Source organism: Acomys minous, assembly GCF_964271855.1.
Source record: "Acomys minous genome assembly, chromosome: 6".
Classification (NCBI taxonomy): Eukaryota; Metazoa; Chordata; class Mammalia; order Rodentia; family Muridae; genus Acomys; species Acomys minous.
Window position 1 is genome coordinate 62,462,117 of NC_140487.1, and position 21,653 is coordinate 62,483,769.

Sequence of the window (21,653 nt, forward strand, 5' to 3'; positions counted from 1 at the left end):
GAAGTTGAATTGATATTGAAAAATATGTCTTTGGACTTAAGACTTAAATTTTTTTATACATTTCTCAAGTTTTTATTTTGCTTTTTTATTGTTTTTGTTTTTATTAATTAATTTATTTATTCAGTTTACATCCTGGTCACGCCCCCATCCCTACTCTCCTCCCAGTTCCATGCTCCACCCCTCTCCCCTACCCCCTTTTCTATTCCTCAGATAAAGAGAGCCCCCCTTCCCATCCACCCAGCTCATCAGGTGGCATCAGGAATGAGCCTCTGACCTGAGCTTCTTCCCCTCTGACCTGGAAAATATGCAAACTATGTCAAATGTTTGAAGCTATGTGGTCAGATAATTTTACCCAAAATATTATTAGCAGAACAGTAAAAAGAATCCTTTTGTCACTTATACATAAACCCTAAAAAGACACACTAATTTGACAAAAGTTATTATCTTTCATTTTATTGTTTTTGTGGTTGTAATTAATGTGATAGAGTATTTGGTATCATTAGTGTTTAAATTTTGGGGGTTATTTTTTTTCTCCAAAGCATACATTTTCTGTTTGCAGCTTGAAACTGTTACAGAGTAATGTGACTGGTTTTCATGAATAGCATTAAATTTGTATATATAACATTTTCATGTTCCTCAGCTTCATTTATATTTTATTTTAATGGAGAAAAAAACAACCCCAATAATTTTGTATATGTGTGTGATACATTTTCATCATTTTGTACTTTGACAATGGAAGTTATGTAGTCAAGGCTCCATGCTTATGACAATGCATTATTGCATGCAAACAACCCAGATTCAATGTGTTTCTAGACTTGACAGTGATCCTCAAAATAAGTTAGCACACAGGGCTCAAGACATCCTCAGGTAAGTTCAGAAGCTCAAGATAACACAGAAGGGCCAGCAGGCTACCAGGATGGGACCTGATAAGCTGTGATCATATGGTGGGGGAGTAGGTCGCCTTCTGTCACAGACCTAGGGGAGGAGAATAGGGTGAAAGAGGGAGGGGGAAATGGGAAGATACAAGTGAGGGATAACAATTAAAATGTAATCTGAGTATTTATTTTTTAAAAAGGTAACACAGGATAGAAACATCCAGCTGGCAAGTTCTCTCTTAAGTGTTTTAATCTTCAATTTTGTGGTTTCCTCTGGTACTACTACACTTAACAAGTATTTTTCAGTTACTCGTTTATTTTTAAATTTTTGTTTTTGTAGAATTTTTCTTATAGCAGAGAAAATAATCCCTTGAACTATATGTTGCCATTGAGTGTTGCTCTTAAATGGAACCCAGAACACTAAGTGAAGCAAGAAAAAAAAAGTGTCATTTTGTGGTACACTCTGGAATTCTGAATGCAGCTGTCAAGGCTGTGAACATTTTCTTCAGCAATATGTGAGTCTCAGATATGTTATCAGCAAGCCAACCAGCCTTGGCTCTGTCTACTTAAAACCCATGAAGCAGTGGTAAGTGGGGGTGGGGGGGTGGAAAGATAACAGCCCCATGAGTTTTCCTATTCGACCACCAATATTTCTTTCCCTTGCTTCTTTTTAGTAGTTTCATTAAATTCAAACATTTATTTCCACACATTTTACTCTCTTCACTTATAAAACAAGTCAAAAACTGTGTTCTCTCAGTCCTTCAGAGAGTGAGTAAACAGCAAGCTCCATGTTGGCCGAGACAATATTCACCCATCTGTCTCCATGTCAACTGACATCTTAGATGTGTTACATAGCGTTGGTCATTTCTCTTTTCTTAGATTCTGAGGTACTGCACACACTCTACTTCACTCTCCACTTATTGCTAATCCCCCACCCCATAGTGCACTCTCTGCTCATACTCTGTAATTGACTCTATATAAATACCTTTTGTTTATGCAATACGAAGCACAAATGTTCTGTCTTCCTATTAATCCTTGTAGTTACTTCTGCTCTTGTTTTATATTTTAGTTCTGAAAATGGCATTAACCATTCAATTAGTGACCAAGCCTAAGTCCTAGGGATAATTCTTCATTTCTATTCTTTCTTCTTGTTTCATACGCAATGCATCACAGGTCAAGCTGAACTTACCACTAACATAAAATTTTATCTCCCCTGTCAATTTTTCATTGATGCCAGCACCATCTCTTCCTCGCAATGAATGTGTCTTGTTTGACTCCCATGCTGACTTGGGCTTCTCTTCCCATGGAAGTCTCAGAGCACATACAGAGTGAACATCATATAGGTTTTCATTCTTAATATCCGGAACATGTAGCTCCCTATAGAATCTGAACATCTTCTGGCATTCCTCTCTTGTTTCCAGAAATCCACTCTATGTATCCATCCAAAAGTTGCTTTTTGTTCCCTGACCTCATGCGAGGTCTTTCAATAGTCCAATCCTTCAAGTCTTCTCTCTTTTGATGTTTTCCTGTTTTTTTTTTTTTTCCCCATCACTTAGATCTTATCTTTGACAATGTGTTTTTCCCTAAGGGAGGGTTTTTCTTCATTATGTATTCTGATGTTGGTCCTATTGCTTCTCAATGTGTCATTTAAATCTGAGCACAGTATAATACATGCTTATTAAATTGACTTCCTGACACTCATACCTTGAAGTCATTTATTTTTATCTCACTGGAGTAGTTCACAAAGTGAATGAGACCGTGTCTTTCTGTCCCCTGATGTACGCTACCAGTTACTGTAACACTGAACACAGTAAAAGTGTTTCAACAAACATTTTGTTAAATAAGTAATATTATGGATTGAGCCTAAAGTGTTCCCCAAAGTTCAATGGTTAATATCTTGCTCTCAGCTGCTGAGGTTGGGAAAGGTGATTGGATGATGATTGCTTCAATTTCATGCATGGATCAGTCAGTCCGCTGATGAAATAACGATTTGCTAGTGCTATTGAGATGTGACAGGCAGATCTTGGTTGAAAGAAATAGGTCACAGCAATTGGGGCACTGGTTCCTATCATGTTTCTATATTCTTCCACTCTTTCTGTTTCTTGGTCCCCGTGAGCATCTTTCTTCAACCAAGCCCTTTCTCCTCATGTTCTACCCCAACACAAACTCAGAGCTATGGGTCCATTAGCTATGGACTTTCACTTTTGCAACATAAAGCAACTTGCAAACATAAACCTTTACTATGTTAAGTAATTTTTCAGGTATATTGCTAAAGTGATGAAAGTAACTAATAGAATAGTTATAAAATAGATAATCTACCACTATAGATGAAAAAATTGACAGTAGAATAGGAGATCTTTGCATTCTAGGTTTAAAGAGTCATGTAACATCTAAAATGCTTTGGACTAAGTTATTTTATAGGTATGAGTGCTTTTTCTGCATGTATGCATGTGTACCATATGCATGCCTGGCAGCCATGAAGGTCAAAGGAGGTCATCAGATTCTTGTGAACTATCATGTGTTGCTGGGAATGAGCCGAGCAGCCAGTGCTCTCAACTGCTGAGACATCTCTCCACTTACTTACTTATTAATATTTCAGTGGTAGGAAAAAAATAATAAAGAATTACAACAAACCTAGATTTAAGCTGAGGACCAGCTTGGCTTTCTTCAGTTCCAAAGTAATGTAATCCCCTTGCTGTCCTTCGCCATGCAAGATTACGCCTTCACTTTCAGAGGTCTTAAATTTCAAAGATATGACATCTTTGAGTGTTTTCATCTTCTTGTTTTTGAATCGATATGGTAACACAACATGGCCATCAAAGTTGATAACGTCAGCCCCTGAGAAGAGAAAGAGGGAGAGAGAGAGACACTCCATTAGTCTGGTTGTATAGTTGAATATCCACTATCTGCCGGTGCCTACTTGGGAAAATGGGAGTTAAAACAATGTTTTCCTGATAAAGTATCCATCCCAGTCCTTTTTTCTTTCTTTTAATTTAACATGTGTCCTAAAGTGGATTACCTAGAGCGAGTAAATAAGAATCATTATATCTATCAATATAGACTTTTACTTCAATTGCTATATTAACAATGAAAACTCAGTTAATATGAATATGATTGGAATTTCAACTTGGGAATGCATAGCTAATTGTAAAGGAGTAAAAGAAAAGCAATTATTTGAGAGGTTCATATGACATGCATTGATAATGTTCACCCTACATTTCAATGCTTTCCAGGTCCATCCCCTTTCCCTACGCATACAATTTTGTGTCCCTATATTTTTTCTTAAGGCCACTGTGCATTGTCCAAATAGTCCTTGATGTGTTATCTTCCAATGGTTAATTTACCAGGGGCTATATGCTTATAGAAAGCTGTCTATCCCTTTGCCAGCAGCATATGACTGCCAATAGTGCCACAGTATGGTTGGGGCTCTGTGCCAAGTTCGACTCTCTATGCTGAGCTTTGGTGCGGCTTAGGCTTGAACAAGTTTTGCCCATGATATCCTAATGGCTTGAAGTCAAGTACCTATAGCTTCCTTCCAGAAGACACTGTTTCCTAGCAGACCAACACCACCTCTGACTCTTATAATCTTCCTGGAAGATGGTTTAGCTCTAAAAGATTATGTAATTTTTCTTCCTTAAGAAAGATAATTCCTTGCAATTTAATAAACACATTTAAATTTAATAATTGGTTCTCTCTCCTAAATATAAGTACACAGTAACTCGAAATATAATGTTGTGTTGTATACTGCTTTTATGTGGTGTAACATTTTAAATAACTTTGCTATAGGATTTGGGAGTTTGTAACTAAGTGAACTGTAAGCACCTTCTTCCAGCATGTCTTCTTGGCTAGCTTCAGATATCTGTCTCAAAGTCCATATCAGTCTCTTGCATTTGGAGTGAGGAAACTGCAGTTGCCATTTCTGAACTGGGAAAAAATAAGCCTCTCTAGCTTTACTGTGACTAGAGTGGCTCTAATTTGAATGTAAGGGATTACATTAAAAACTTCCGAAGTAAGCGATGTGTAGATTGTTTGCTATGCTTGCTCCATCACTGCTCATCGTTCATATAGTCATTTGGTCCCTTGTTCAGCGGTAAGAGTGACAGCGGCGTATGTGCTGTCTGTGCCTGGGCAAAGGGTCCCCCGGGGATGGAATGGATATAAAGTGGAATCATTAAAATACGGATCAAAATATTTCTATAGCTAACAGGGCAGTTACTCTTTTGGGATATTATGAAGATATTTTCAAAAATCCCACGATCTTTTACCTTTTAATTTTGAAATTACAGAAAATTTAGTAAGACTGGGTTGTTCTAGTACCTGGAGATAATATTTCTGTACAAAGCCAGCCTTTAGGCTGTGAGAGCTCTTCCTAAAACACTCCCATAGGAAGACAGTGGAGAAAATAACGGAGAGTTGAAAGCCTGTTGGACATGTCGTGTCATGTTCTGATCCAGCACAAGGAAGAACTTGATTTTCCTGGTAAGTGGAACAATTCCTTCTGCCGGTCATGTCCTCAATGTGGTGGCAAAAGGCGTGAGGACTACCATCTCCTGTCCCTTTTGAGAACCACCTGTTAATGCCAAGAACTTTTTCCTCTGCAAAGTGAACTGCAACCACTGTTTCTAACATTACTTCGGGCTTAAAGCTCTGTTTTCCAGAAAGCCATCAAAAGCTTTCTCATGCTTTAAAGATGCAGAGGTGATCATCTCAGACCTATGCTTTAAGCCATAGTTTGAACAATGCTGTTTTTAAAAGTTCAGAGAGGGGCTAAGGAGATGCCTCAGTTAGAAAAGCACACAAAAAAACCAGGTGTGGTGAGGCAAGCTTTTAATTTCAGCCCAGGATAGGTAGAGACAGGAGAAGCTCCAGAGCTTATTGCTAAGCTTGTCAACTCCAGGTTCAGTGACACTCTGTCTCAAAAACAGAAGGAAGAAAGTGGCTTAAGAAGAAGACACATGACTTCACAGGCACAAGCATTCCCATGCACACACATCTGAAAGCCTAAACACAGTCATATCATGGTAGCACTCAGAGGAAGGATAGCAGGCTACCAAGAAGAGACTTGATACCCTATGAGCATATACAGGGGGAGGAGGTCCCCCTCAGTCACAGTCATAGGGGAGAGGAGTAAGGGGAAAATGGGAGGGAGGGAGGAATGGGAGGATACAAGGGATGGGATGACCATTGAGATGTAATATGGATAAATTAATAAAATATATTTAAAAAATAAAGACTGAAAAGATAAAAAAAAAGAAAGAAAATAAATTCTTAAAGGCATGTTCATTAGCTGAAAGTTCCAAGAGCCAAACTTAACCTTGTAACTCTCAGTTTTCCTACAATCAGTGCTGTTGCTCATAAAAAGCCTTTCATAACCATCAGACTCCTGTTGCCTGTGTCTGTGAATCACAGGGGTTTATTTTAATACAGAGGCTTGGGGGAAACAATCATTACGTCCTGGCTTCTGCTCACACTGCAAAGCCAATTAGACTAGAGCTTAATCATCCATACTGTCATAGCTGAATTCCAGTGGCAATATCTTCATCATCCATGATGAGAGATAAAGGCAAGAAAAACGGTACCCAGTTTTCAGCTCTAAGGCTGAATTTATAATTCCACAGCTGGTAGAAATTCCTTTTTGTCTTGAAAGGTGGATAAATGAAAAGTGCAAGGAAGGAGTCAGTTATGACCTCTGGAGAGTAATTTTGCCACCAGCTTCCTATCAGTGACAATTGAATAATAGAGCCATCTTTGTTTTATATGCCTTCTATATATATTAATTGTGACTTATGATGCTTCTCATTCAGATCTCAGGAAGCAAATGTCCCTTCAGCCTAGACAGAGGCAAGAAATCTTCTACCTTTATATGTTCATATAAATAGAAATCTCTACACAGTGCCAGAACAAAATAGTTATTTGTGCATTCCTGCCTCACAACACAATGGGGATGTGTGACAGAGAGAGTGGGTGTGGCTTATTGCCTCTGGATAGTCCTGTAGAATTGATAAAAAAAAATCATGCAGGGAAGAGATTCACATTACCCAGACTCATTTTACCCATCACAAGTCATTGTGGTGGGTTGAAAAACTGATTAAACGATCTTTAAGCCAGACTTCCTCCATTACAAAGTCAAACCTCTTTCTCTATGAATAGCTTTGTAATATCCACAGATGTGAGTAAAGAGCTAATATGGAAATTATAAAGCTCCCTGAAATGATCTGTGTAATATAATTTATACTTAAATACCTATCATGCTCATTTGAAGGGTCTGGAATATTGTATAATGATGCAAATAATATCCACCACAGATTATTTCTATTTCTTATGAAAAAAACATTAAATTTTCACTTGACATCTAATAACACGTTGGGCTTATTTTAGGACAAGCTACTTTTTTTTTCTATGATTCTGACTACTTATCACTCCCCAAAGTTAAGATTTCTCTGCAGAGATTAAATATGTGTGGTCGAACTGTTTAAGCAATTTGAACAACAATCACAGCTATTCAAAAGTGAATGCCAAATCATAGTGTTTCCACAATTTTGCTTCTAACAATAACTCAGGGACCTGGGAGTGTGCCCAACTCATCAAATCCTCTTGCAATGAGGCCGTTTTTGTTTTGTTAGTTAGGCTACTGGTTTTATACTCTCTGAATTTTTTACAATTTTTTTTCTGGAGAAGTGTTTACCATATTGTATTCAAATACCTTGAATATGTTTCTACCAAAAATGTGCATTTTCATACTATTACATAACATATATTAAAATTGGAAACAAAGTCATCCTCAGGAAAGATGAGTATTGTTAATGATAAGTAGTTGTTAAAATGTTGAATTTTTATACATTTAACTACCAAGCTATGCAACTATCTAATCTAAAGTATGGCATAATGTACACATTACAAATAAATTATACATATATACATGAGTATAAATTTTGTATTTAACATGAATAAAAATATAAATTAACAATGGTTGCCCATGTAATATAGAACATATAATATTGCATAATATATATTTACAATATTTATATACACATATGTAGCAATATTTGTGTGTAAAATTATATATAATCAAATTAGCATTTATAGTATATAAATACCAAGCCACTTCAAGAGTCTGAGATATATCTTTAAAACTAAAGTTTAAAAATACAAGATGGAATTTTAGTAGAATATCAATTTTTACAAGAATATACATCCCCATATTTGTTTTTTTTTTCCAAGTCAGATGTCAATATTTAGAATTGTATATGACCATGAAATAACATGAAAGACATTTTCATTCTTATTACCCTCTCATTCTCTATGTATGTCTAGGTGAGAAAGTGAACAGATTGTGGTGTGTGTGTGTGTGTGTGTGTGTGTGTGTGTGTGTGTGTGTAGATGTGTGGTAGTGTTCATGCAGAATCCAGAGGAGCCCATTAGAAGCTCTGCTCTTTAACTCTCAGCCTCATTCCCTTGAGACAGAATCTCTCACTGAACCTGGAGCTAAGCTGGCAGCCAGGAAGCCCCAGGGATCTGATTTTTTAACCTGTTTTCTAATAGCTTTGGGGTTAGAAAAATCAATGCCAGTCAATGTTCAGAGAAACACTTGTTGAATGTCTGTCATGTTGTCACTTATATTTTAATAAGCTGGTATCATACATACCTTTGTTAAGCTTAGCTTAAAATTTAGGCACCAGGTTGGACGACATTCCTAAAATCACCTTCACCTTTTTTCATGCCACAATTATAATTAGACACGCAGCTCACCATACACTCATCAGGTAAGTCCCAATCATCAGAAAAATTCTGGATAAATTCTGCATATTTTTTAGGATTATGACTGTGGGCAGGAATTTATCTCATGGTTTTTACATGACTGGGCACTAGGGTAGACATAAACTCAGATGGAATCCATCCATTTCGGTTTGGATATGCTTGGATCTAATTATGTTTTCCAAGGCACTGTCCTTTCTCAAAGTGTAGATGTTTGCTAAGCAGTCAAAGTGGATTATGTTAATAGATCCTTTCAATCAGACCTAGATCTAGACACTTTGGGGAAAGGAATAATAAAGAACTCTCATGGCTTTCATGAAATCCGGAATTTCACCCTCTGTACAAAAGCTTTTCTTTTGTTCTTAGGTGCCTCATCTCATGTTATAAAAGAGCAACCATATCAGCAGAGTCATTATTGAAATGTCTCATAAAATGAACTCATTTAAAATATAGTCAACAACACACAGATACTTGTGTAAACTATTGGATTCCTCTGCTATATTGTGACATGTACATATATGTGTTCACCATGCACTGAGCACTGAGATCATTTACCCATGTATGCAAGGGCCTTCTCAGACTACCACTATGCCCCTAGCACATTCCTGGTCACTGAAAGCCTATTTTAGTCTTTTTTTTCTGTCCTGATTCCCTCTTTTTTCCTCATCATTTCTAGTATGTTCTATAATATTCCGTATTAGCCAGTAACGTAGATAGAATTTTTATGGCTTGAAGCTCAGCTCCTGTTTGTTGTGTATTTCAGGATTAGCTTTAATACAAACAGTCACAACCACACACTCTTCTCGCTATGAAGCTCCCTGGCATGGTTCCTTTGCCATGATGGACCAAAATACTCTGATGGTAATAAAAAATAAATAAATATTTCTTACTTCTAACAGGTCTTATAGTCATGTTAATTAAAATTAACCAACACAGTAAATTGGTACCAGGGAAGTAGGGGCCACTGTTTCAACTAAATCTGATTATATGGATCATAGGACTTTGAAAGTGGGTGATGATGGGAGGAATTTGAAAATTTTAGAAATAGCAACTAGAGATACCAAAAATGATGAAAACAGGAGTTAGTCAAGGAGGTCAGTGCGTCTTCAGAAGATAAAACTGCTGATAGAAATGTCGACAGTCAAGGCCAGCGTCGATAGGTTTCAGATGGTAATAAGATGGATCAGGACAGATGCTGGAACTTGTTGGGTGGAGCGCTGAGAGCAGTACGGAGGAACGGGGGCCATGGAAAGACTCAGAGGGTCGAGGAGCCCCACAAGGAGACCATCAAGGCCAGTGGATCCAGGGGACCGACATAAACTGTCCACCAACCAAGGACAGTGCATGCAGTATTGTTCAGATATAGCCAAAGGACTTCTCATTCTCCACGGTTGGAGGGAGAACGGAGACTGCCTCTGACGTGAACTCTGGTGCCCCGCCCCCCTCCATTTCATCACTTCCCCTTGGTGGGGAGACCTAGAGGCACACAGAGGAAGGGGAAGCAGGGTATCTGGATGAAACCTAATAGGCTTTGGTCACATGATGGGGGAGGAGGTACCCTTCTGTCAGAGGTAAGGGGAGGGGAATAGGTGGAAGGGGGAGGGAAAGGGAATGGGAAGATAGAAGGAAGGCCTAACAATCGGGATGTAATCTGAATAAATTATAACAAATGAAAATGAAAAAAACAAAAGAACATCCCAAACCCAACAGAGTTAGAAACACTCAGGGTTACCACCATAATGAAAATAGTAACACTTATATATTTTCAACAGCAAAATGTAATAAAACAGTCAACATTTAAAAATTTGGACTAATGGCAATTTATGTTACATCTTGAAAATAATTTGTCTATAATTTGTTCATGTCCTGAAAACTTGAGTGAGGTTGAATTAAAAAGCAATGAATTAGTTAACTTGGTCTAATAAACTTCATGTGTCATAGCACTCAAACTATGGCACGGATATTGTTGGCTGCTTTTAGCCATACTTACCGCGTGAGCTGGGACCAAAGCAGTGGGAAGTGGGAAGAGCTTGGGGTCAAGAAAAGACCTTAAGGGAGTGCTTCTTTCACTGATTCCAGGACCCATGGACATCTCACTGTCGCCTCTGGCTTTTCATGTGGACTCAACACAAGTTTATCTGTGATCCTTCACACCTTTGATATCAGAGGGGACTGCTGAGGCTCACAGCTCATTCATTGTCCTGAGTGGCTACCTCATTCTCTTTCTCTCAAGCATGACCAGCCATCATTGGATTAGCCAGATTCCTATCATACAGGCCAATTTCTATATTCTGTGTCCCTAAAGAATCTTTTACAAAAAAAACAAAAACAAAAAAAAAAACAGTAGTTTTCATTCTTCCATTCTTATTGTTTGGCTCATGTAAATATTTTTAAGAGCTGGGCTACTAGAGGTTCCATCATTTTAGTTTCTTATTTGGGAAATATTATTTCTTCTAATATTTAGCAAGAAAATTTTGCTAGGAATAGCTTTTCTTAGGTGGCAAATTGGGGGTTGTTTGCTGTTTGCTCCTTTCTTTCAGAACATTTAATGTATTTCCCATTTTCTTTTGGACTACACATTTATTTTTCATGAGTGATAGTAAAAATCTAATAGACCATTATTGTATGACTTTGTACTTTTCTTTTTCTGTTTTCAAGATTTTCTTGTCCTGTGTTTTAACAGTTCCACCTCACTGTGCCTCGGTGAGAGTCTGTTTTTCTTTATGCTAGCTAAGGTTCTTTTGGTTGTATCTGTATATTCATGTATATATATATATATATATATATATATATATATATATATATATATATATACACACACACACACACACACACACACACACACACACAGTTTGGGGATACTTTTAAGCCTTTATGTAACCTTAATGAAATAGATTTTCAATATTTCCCCTTTTCATTTTTTTTTAAATTAGCACAATTTGTGCTTGAAGAAACTTGATTATGTTATGCATGTTTATAATCTATTTTCATTCCTTTAAATTTATCTCCCCCTTTCTCATCATTTTAACTTTCCTGTTTCGTTGACAATGTTAATATGCTAATTCGCTGACTTGATCTTTAGTTACTAAAACCATTTTTTTTGTTTGTTTGTTTAATCTGATCTTCTTCAGGGCTCTCCTTCATATCTTTCATCCTACCCATTAGAGTCTCGTTTCTCATATTCCTGATTCACTCTTTTTATGAGTTATTTCTCAGTAGTGAACTCTGAGTTCATTCCCTGCATTGACTCCCCACACACTCTTCTGAAAATCACCGAGATTCTTAAGGATAATTAAATTTTTTTTCAAATAGCTAATAGATTTCCTTCAAAGTAGGACAGGCTCCTAGATAAATGTACTTTTCCTTTCAGAGTTTTACATTTTCTTTTGTATTTTATTGTCTTTCAATGTCTGAACATCTGGTGTGATGTTCCCTTATCCATATTTCGTGAAGTTAATTCTTGGATCTGTGGAGCATGGATGTGTGCTTACCCTGGTCCTGGGGACGAGTGATGTCTGGGACTTCTGGTGGTGAACAGCCAGAGTACCAAGGCTGTGGATTCTATTGGTTGGGTTCAGTTGTTAATGTGGATTATTATCCCTCTCTGCTGTGCTGCAGATCTACAGAACTTGCAAGGAACCCCATGATTCCTGATGCACCACTATAGGGAAGACAGGGATCTTAACACAGTCTACAATTCTACAGATAGTGGCGTAGATCATTAGGTTTGCTTAGAGAGCATTGGCCATGAAAGGCACCAATGAAAGTTCATGCTATGGCCACAGCCCTCACTCAGCTTGAATTTTTAGTATACTAAGCGAGTTGTTTCCATCCAATGGTATCCTCCCAAGTTCACATCTTACCAGCCCGTGCCAAGCTGGAAAAGGTAGCAAATTGGAGTAGACATAAAAACTTAATCTCTGGATGTTGGAAAGATCTAGAATAGGTATCTACTTCAGAGCACAGGGGTATTATAGAACCAATCTCCAAACTACATTTTAATTGTGTAAGGCTTTCTCCTGTACTTAGGGCTGCTGGTTTGTTTTTATGGCTGCGTTTGTTTGTCCTTTCCAGCGTTCCTTAGTAATAGAGCATAGGTTCTCTCACACAAGGATCCGCGGCTAGAGCTGAAATTAGTTTTGCTCTTTCCCTGTCTTTCATGCTAGTTCTTATTTAGGGATTCCATCACTCCTTTATTGTTTTGAAGATCTCTCTCTCTTTATCTCTTTCTCTTATTTCTCAGTATATGGTTTCTCTTTTATTAAACCGATTCTTTTCTCTTGCAAAATCACTTAGAAAATATTTCTATTTTTTTCACCATCTTGATTCCCTCTTCTCTATAAAGTTTAAACTCCAATACTCAACTGTCTGTAAGATGGGTCCACGTGGGTACTCCACATCTGTCTCCACTTGTCAAGTATGTAATTATTTCTATGGGCTTCCTTGTCCTGCTGTCTTATCTAATAGCAAGTCATTGCAACTGGGGATCTAGAACTTTTTTGAGCTCTTCTATTTTTCCCAACCTATATAATAACTATTTCCAAGTCCAGGGGAAAACAACACTCCTCAATTTTCAAATTCATCGATTACCTTTATATTCCACTTCAGAGCTGCCCTCACACTTGCTAATGTACATTGCATTAGCATACTTTAGGGACTAATGCATGTATTACTGTCTGATAAGCCTTGTATTGATTCTCCAGAAGCTGGGAGCACCTTCCTGGTATCAACACTTTTCCCAAGGAGGAAAGAAAAATCTAAGTTCTATAATGTACATCATAAAACCTTTAGTGACAGCAACTCCTGCCTTCCCCTGTCACATTCTTTAGAGCATACTCTTCACTAACTGCTAAGATAGGATGTTAAATCAACTGAGTCTCTGGCTGACGTCACGAGAGCATTAACTCAAGAACTGACATTTTGTTCTCATCTGGCTACACCTCAGTCATTTTTTAATTCTTAGAAAAGAGTCTGACATGAACTCTGATACCCCATATTTGACCACCTCCCCTTGGTGGGGAGGCCTGATGGCACTCAAAGAAAGAATAAGCAGGCTACCAAGATGAGACTTGATAGTCTATGACCAGATAGTGGGGGAGGAGACCCCCCTCAGTCATAGACCTAGGGGAGGGAAATAGGGTAAAAGTGAGAGGGAAGGAGGAACAGAAGGATACAAGTGATGGGATAACAATTGAGTTGTAATCTGAGTAAATTAATTAAATAATAAAAAAAATTAACCACAAAAAAAAAAAAAAAAGAAAAGAAAAGACTCATCCACTACGAACTTTGTCTATATAAAACAGCCATGGCCTACTGTCCTACTGAAGCTTACAGAACTTGATGATGTTGTTCCTCAGGTTGTGCAGAAACCATCCTGCTAAAGGCCTGATTTCCTCTGGGGCTTTTTACACTCTAAGGCACAGACTTTTTATCACTCTACATTGCATTCTTAGCATAATAAAACTTTCTTGAGTTGATGTAAATAGAATGTGTCTTTGAAATATATGGCAAAGGGGAATTGCATTATGTTTCTGCATCCTTACAAACCAATACATGGTTCTGTGAATTTGATTTTCTAAGAGATCCAAATATTATACAAGGAAATATATTTGCTTAACTATTATATCTGTGGGCTTCTATATAAATTGTTTAAAAATGAATTGTGATAGTTATATTCATGCTGTAATTGTTTATAAGTCAAGAGCTCAGACATTTAACTTCTACATGAATTTTATTATAACACATTTTTTCTTTAATTGGATGCATTGAAGAGAAACTTACTTGTTGCAAGATTAAAGTTGGAAAGCTTATTATGATAATCTTTCAACACAGTTATTAAGTTACTAAGACATTCCTTTAACACAGTTAGTTTGGACTAAATTGAGATTAAATATTTATTGACATTCAGCAGGAAGATGGATTTGTTCCTGTATATATTTTATTATTATTGAATTACTTTAAGAAAACCTATAATGTGCATTGACTTATGAATAGTTCATTATGTGGTTAGTTCATTGAACCAAATCTAGACACAGGGAGAATGTTAGTAAAATTTGAAATCACATTACCAAAATTATGTCATTCAATATCAAAAATAAAAAGGAAGCTCAAAGTGCCCTCTCCTTCCAGAAATGGTCATTCACAGGCACATACATTGTTACACATACCACTTTCTGTTTCCTCTCCCACACCCTAGCAACTCGTAAGACACCTGGAAATCAGAACAATCTTTTGCTAAGCAGTTTATAACTCTAATGTACCTAATAATGCATCAATAATATGAACCTTCTGAAAATTAGCATTAAATTCATTTGAAGAAAATCCACACACAAAAAAAGCTATTTTTATTATATTTTTTTTGTAAATCAAAAAGACAAATACATTAGAGTTGATTTCTCCGTGCTAACATTACTGTCCAGTGAAAAGGATTCTGTAGTGTTGACTTTGCCAAAATCTGTTTCTGTGAGGAAACGGTTGTCTAGATGGTGAGGTTCCAAAATGATTGTGAAGAGCAGACCTCAAGCAGATCCTCAGAGTGCCTTATGATTCAAAGGATTCCTACCATTCAACCTGGGCTTTTCAAAAAAGCCACCAGTTCCATTCATGCTCACTTTCAGTGTCATATCTAACCTTCAGTGCTTCAGGACAGAAAGATGGGATTCTGGGGAGGTACAGCTGGGCAGATTGTTTTGAGACACTATTTCCATAGAATGTCAGTAACATTGAAGAAAAGATCAATACTTTCTATTAGCAAAGGAGGAAAGATGGAAATGAGGAGGTATGGAGATCAGAGGTAGCCGTCATCTATATTTTTTGACATGTCTGTGGTTTACTTCTAATTCTGTCCCTGCCTTAGTGATGTCTTGTCCTCATTCCAGATCTTTGACATCTGGGATTTTGCTGATCATGGATGACCAGCCTTTCTAGAGTTAGACAGTTACTACAGTAGCCAACAATGCCTCAGGCACACACACCAAATGCCAAAGTATCTTGGGTTTGTAATCCACTTGCCAGTGCTATTGAATGCTTCTGTTCTGACCCACTATCCACCCTCCATAATTACCCCAAGGCTAGGTGCCTGATGACTGGGTACAACTTCTAGGCACCAAAGCCCATTGGAAATATTCCCTCTAGCAAACTCATGCCTTCCTACCGGGCCTTACCTACTTGTCCAGAAAGTATAAGGAGCGTTATACTTTTAAGAAGAAGGCGCACGCTCAAGTTTGCATCTTACTTAGAATGGTAAACACAAAAGTCTTGGGGCTGATGCATGACAGGACACGGCAGAGATAGTATTGACCCAGAAATAAAGAACCTGGATTCTACTAATGTGAACAGAGAACACACTGACCCATAACTCAAGGGATACCGGTATTGTTGAGTGCACACCCTTCTGGTGATCAATTTCTGCTTCTTGGAACTTCAGCATCATGAAATTCTTTATTCTTTGGAACTGAAGAATTTCAAATGAATATTTCCAGTAATAACATTGTCTGGGTGTTGAATAAGCTCAGTGCTACAATGGCTTGATGGAATAAGAAATAACTTTGATGAAGGACAAAAATTACTCTTTGAAACACAAAGTGCAGGCCATTGAGATGGCCCTGTGGGTAAAATGGCTTGCTGAGCGAGGCCAGCATCATCGATTCTAGTCCTAGAACCCACATAAAAGAGGAAAGAGAACGTGTGTATGGTTGTCCTAGGGCCTTTCCTGCAAACTAGGAAATGATAATGATAGTAATAAAAAGTTAAATTTTAAACATTAAATATTTTAATTCACTTCACCGTCTTAACTTTTTTTCTTCTCCTTTATTAATTTATTCTTGTTACATCTCAATGGTTATCCCATCCCTTGTATCCTCCCATTCTTCCCTGCCTCCCATTTTTTTAACTATCCCATATTCCTATGCTGTATACCGGAATGGTGTCAAATTCGTAAGAAAACAAACAATCCTTAAACAAGCTACCCTTTAAAACTGCAAGCTTGATATTGTCCCAGTTGGCATGTATTTTTACCAAAACCTCCCACACATTTTCATAAAACCAGAGCAATATAGGAGTTAACTAGCGAACAATTTCATCTTAAAATTCTTTCTTCTGTTTCCTTGAAAGCTAAATGAATTGGTATAAGCAATTTAATTGTACCTGCAATGGAAGGAACATGTGCTCAGTGTGCTGTGGGCTCGTTTCTAAGGTGTTGTACATCCTGACTACCTTTACGTGGGGTTTGATTTCATATACCTTTGGGTGGAACGTACCTCAAGCATAAAATAGGATGAAGAAATCTCCTAATATACACAGTTTGTGGAAAAACTGTGCTCTCTGCTCTCTGCTAGAGCAGGCTGTGTCCTGTCTGCTAATGCTCTGAATGGTTCTCTGTGGCTTGGTCATCCTCACATTTCAGTGGTTTGAGCACTAGAGGGACACTGATTCACTGTGAACTCGGGTACTATCTGTTACTGTGTGACACCTTCATGCCCACACAGGCCCTGGTGAGCAGGCTGAATTAATTTATTTCTACAAACAAGCAATGTTCCTGCCACTTGACCAGAGAGCCTTCCCTGACAAGGATAAAATAAATTGGTGTTCCTGGAATAGAACTTACAAGTTTAGCGCTCAGAGGAGACATGCAGCTTGTGCAAATGAGTGTTGCTGGCTTCTTAAAATCACATAGCTTCCTTGATGTGTCCTTCCTCCTTCTCAATTGTGATCCAGATCTTCATAAGAGACATATTTCCTCCTGATTATTCATCACCATGGAAAATAAACTGGTTTAATGGCAACAAACTTTGGCCACATTGGGGAACAGAGAGCTTGTGGGATGTGCCGTAACGATGCTGTTATTCAAACATCACAGAAGAATGTTTTTTTTTTCAATATGATGTGGACCTTGCATCTTCCTTGTAACTCTGACTTAGTTACCAGTTGGAGAGTCAGGATTTAAAAATTAAAGCTGATGCTAGAGTTTAATTAAGCCCTTTGAAATAGTTGGGGTGGGATGAAGGTATTTTGCATCTGAGAAGTGGCATTTGGGATGCTCAAGAGAGAAGAATGCTCAGAATTTTGGGGTCCTCCCAAAATGTTATTGTACAAAACTAACAACTGATGTGGTTACTTCAGGAGGTGAGGGCTCTAGAAAGTGATTAGGTCATTAGCATATAACCCTCACAATTGACATCAGTGTCGTACAAAGGCCTCAAAGCTCTTTGGCCCTTTCAGGACACACAATGAGATTACATCTATGAATTGATAATATCTCAGCTGGCCAGCCTACCCAGCTCCTGGCTGGGACTTCTCAGGCTCACCCCATTTAGAAACATCCTATATGCTCTTCTTGTTTTCTGGGGTTATTACTCACATAGCACATCCTGAACTAAAAGAGTAAGTACTGGATCATTCCAATTATTTATTTTGCACCAGTACGTCTTTCCAGGTTTATTCATTTGCTATAGAAAATATGCATAACTCCTAAAGCAGCATTAATATTATTCATGCCAACATCTGTGTATAGAATACTGGGTCATGCCAAGTGTAGTCCTCAGGTGACCAAGAAGACCAGGCTCTGTCTTCAGGTCTCAGCTCTTACACAATCAAGCACGTCCTTTCCATGATCTACTTAATGCCATACTTTGTACAAGCCTGTGCTTTTTTTTTAATGGAGTAAGGCGATTGTTCAAAACACCTGCATCTTGTGTTGTAATGTTCTTGTGGGAGCTTCTCATCAGGAGAAAGTTGTGATGATCTCACAGTGTGTGCCAGATAAGCTTTATGCGAGCACTGTTCTCAGTGGCTTCTTTGGAAGTGAGGCATCCTGGAGACAACGAAGCATGCCTTTTAAACAATGTGACATACTGACTGGTAGATAGTATGTACTGACCTGAGGCTCCTAGAAATGCAATCACATGTTTCCCCTGGAATCCTAGGTTTGTACTGGCAAATTCATGTGTGTGTCTCTTTACAGCATAGGGCAACTTTGACGAATGAGCACATCAGTCCCTTGTTTTTAAATGGGAACTGTAGAACCATCTCAAGTACCATGGACACAATAGGTGAAAACACAGTAAAGTAGTTAAGTGAGCCTTGAGGCTCATGATAAAACCTCTACAATTATCTAATTTATTGAACAGTGCAACAAAGTAGTTTGTTTGCTAGAGTGTTTGCCTAGAATGTAGGAGGCCTTGGGCTTGGCTCTTAGTGGTGTGTAAGCTGGTTATGATGTTCTAAGCAAGTGGACCAGAAGTTTTAATCCATATTTGGCTAACTAGCAACACTGAGGGCAGCCTGGGCTACAGAAGAGCAATCCTACATAAAGGAGTGAAATGCCACTGTCATTTCATGTATATGTTTCCATTGCATAAACACGCATTTTGGTCCATCTGTCCTACAGCTAACCTTACAGCCACAAATCTCCCATACTTCATGTGTGTACTGCCACATAACTGTGGGGTTTGCATTTCTAATTATTAAATTCACTAAGTAAGTATATTACAATCAGAAAAACCTAGTTTTAGTTATACATGCATAGATAAAGTCTCAGTTACTCAGAGCATCATAGAACACATGCCATATCCTCTAAGCTGTATTTCTTGTGAAGAAGTATGTAAAATGTTCTGTTTTACTTAGTTATTTGATCATTGCCTACACTTCTGACATTATAAAATATGTTCTAAGATTTCAACATGAAAATACAGATATTTATTGAGTTTGATAGAGATAAAATATTAATCTGCAGATTTTCTAAGGCCTAAATTATCTTAAGGTCAAATATGATTTGAAGGTCACATACAGAAATTTAAGAATTTCAGGTATTGTTTTGTACAATTTATAATGTGAATTTCTTTTTCAGCCACAAAATAAAGTAAGAGAAATAAAAGTCTAATCCATTAGGGACCCTGAAGACTCACTGATGATGTTACAGAATTCTGTAGCTTTAAGAACAGGAAGCTTCTCAATTCAGATCATAAATGGGCAAAAAAAAATTCACATGTCTATTTTATTTTTAGTTAATGTTTTGGAGGGTTATTAGGAAAGAGACTGAATTTGCAAATAGGACACATTTTGATACAATTCATGCACATCTTATTTTCAACTTACTAAATTTGACAGGGTTTTTTTTTTTTTCAGTTTAGGTCAATCCCAGCAATGTATGCAATTCCCAAGGCATGGCAGATTTAACATTGTTACACATGCCATTTATAGTAGACTGGTAAAGTGGTAAAGTCCTTAAAATGTCAGCGGTCAAGTTTCTCTTAATGTAGACCCAGAAACAGCATGGCATGTGTCTTCTTTCTTTGGATAAGTGCTATGCTGAGGCATAAAATTTATCTGAAATTAAAATGATGGTCTTGCGACTCTACACTCACAGCATCCTATGGCCACATCAGGCTACAGAAGAGCCCTGCACTGAGTTGGTGACTTAGCTGCCACTAAGTCCAGTTCACTGCTAGTGAGAGAGAGAATTTTTAATTAGCATTAAAGCAACCAGAACAGCAGAGCTCTCTAACTCATAAGCCCAAATAGTTGAGAGTGCAGTTCAGCAGGTTTGCTAGCCCAAGGCCCCAGATGATAAGTCACAAAGAATGCAGAGCTAGGAAACAAAGACCTATTGAGTGTTCCAGGGACCGGCTGGCCGTAAAAGACAGGGAGGATACACAAGGACAAATTCCTGAGAGAAACAGGTACCGGACATGATCGAGTGAGTAATGAGCCAAGACCCCTCATCCAATCTTATGGTGTTTGCTCAATCCCCCCTTGAGGCCCACACACAATGTTCCAGGTTTGAGTTTAACCAGATGTGTCCTTAGCTCAGATTAACATCTACCCTCACCCTCGGGTTCCGAGGAAAATAGGAACCAAGGACTGTTCCCCTGTGATTAAGTCTGACCTTCCCCCAGATCTGCCTACCAATTTGCTGATGTTAAAATGTTTGAAACAACCAATCATGTGTGGCTGCGCCAAACTTCCCACTCCCCCCAACCTTTGCCCATATAAACCCCAAGACCCCTCTGTCTCCTGCCTCTGTCTACCTGTAGCTCAGCCAATAAACTGTCTCATGTGTTTACAGCAAGACGGTCGTTTGTGTGTCTTTGGGTGCGCACCATCCCGAGGCTTGAGTGACGGTCTCCCTTTGGGGGTCTTTCACTAGAAAACCAATTCCCTCCTGGATCATGTGAAATAAGGGAAGGGGAGAAGTAATCTCTTGGTCCCTTCTGAGTTCCCAAGGCAAATAGTCCCTCATGTCTGAGCACCTTAGCCAAGTGAACAAAGAACTAAGCATTTATTTTGACATCGGTGTTTTAAGTTGTGTTCTAAAGTCATATAACTCAAAACATTTAGAGAATTTCTCCTTTATTTCATCACATCCTCTCATTATTTTGATACCTTATCAATTGAACTCCCAGAAAGTCAACCTGAAAAACAGAACACCCAGAGGCACTGAAATATTTTTTCAAATTTTGGATAAGTTATAACTCATGCAGCGATGTTCATTGTTTCCTTGACAAAGTGAATCCCCTGGGTGATGGGCCTTGGGGTAAAAAGCCCTGAGGAATTATCTTAATAGTTTTAATTAACATAGGTGGGGCTGCTCTCTGGGGGAGGGGATCCTGGCCTGTGTCAAATACAACAATGGAGAAAGCAAGCTGAGCAAGGAGAGTTAGCCTTCCTTGGTTCTTGACGGTGGATTACCAGTGACCATCTGTCTCTACCTTGGGCTTCTGCTACTGTGAGTTCCCTCTTGGCTATGCGTTGGGGTACTGGGCAGAATAAACCCTCCATTACTTAATGTGCTTCACTCAGAGCCTTTTGTCATGGCCAGAAACCAAGACAGCCACAATTCACAAATTTGAGTGCAAAGCATCATATTTGAAACAGCACAAGTTTTCAAAGGGAAAACAAACATTAAATTTTTATTATGTTACAGTTCTTATGAATGGAATCTAATAAATGACTTCTAAGAATGAATATATTAAATATAACCATAGAGCCTTATCATTAAAATAGACACGAATTTAGGAAGATGAA

The 21,653-nt window shown here is 38.1% G+C and overlaps 1 protein-coding gene across 1 annotated transcript in view; it reads right to left on the bottom strand.

The window, feature by feature from the left end:
- CNTNAP2 (contactin associated protein 2) overlaps nucleotides 1-21,653 on the bottom strand; it is a 2,010,562-nt gene that overhangs the window by 1,146,022 nt on the left and 842,887 nt on the right. The window contains exon 5 of the mRNA XM_084788077.1: nucleotides 3,510-3,713. Within this exon, the coding sequence (XP_084644203.1) occupies nucleotides 3,510-3,713 (204 nt within the window). The remainder of the gene's footprint in view (nucleotides 1-3,509; nucleotides 3,714-21,653) is intronic.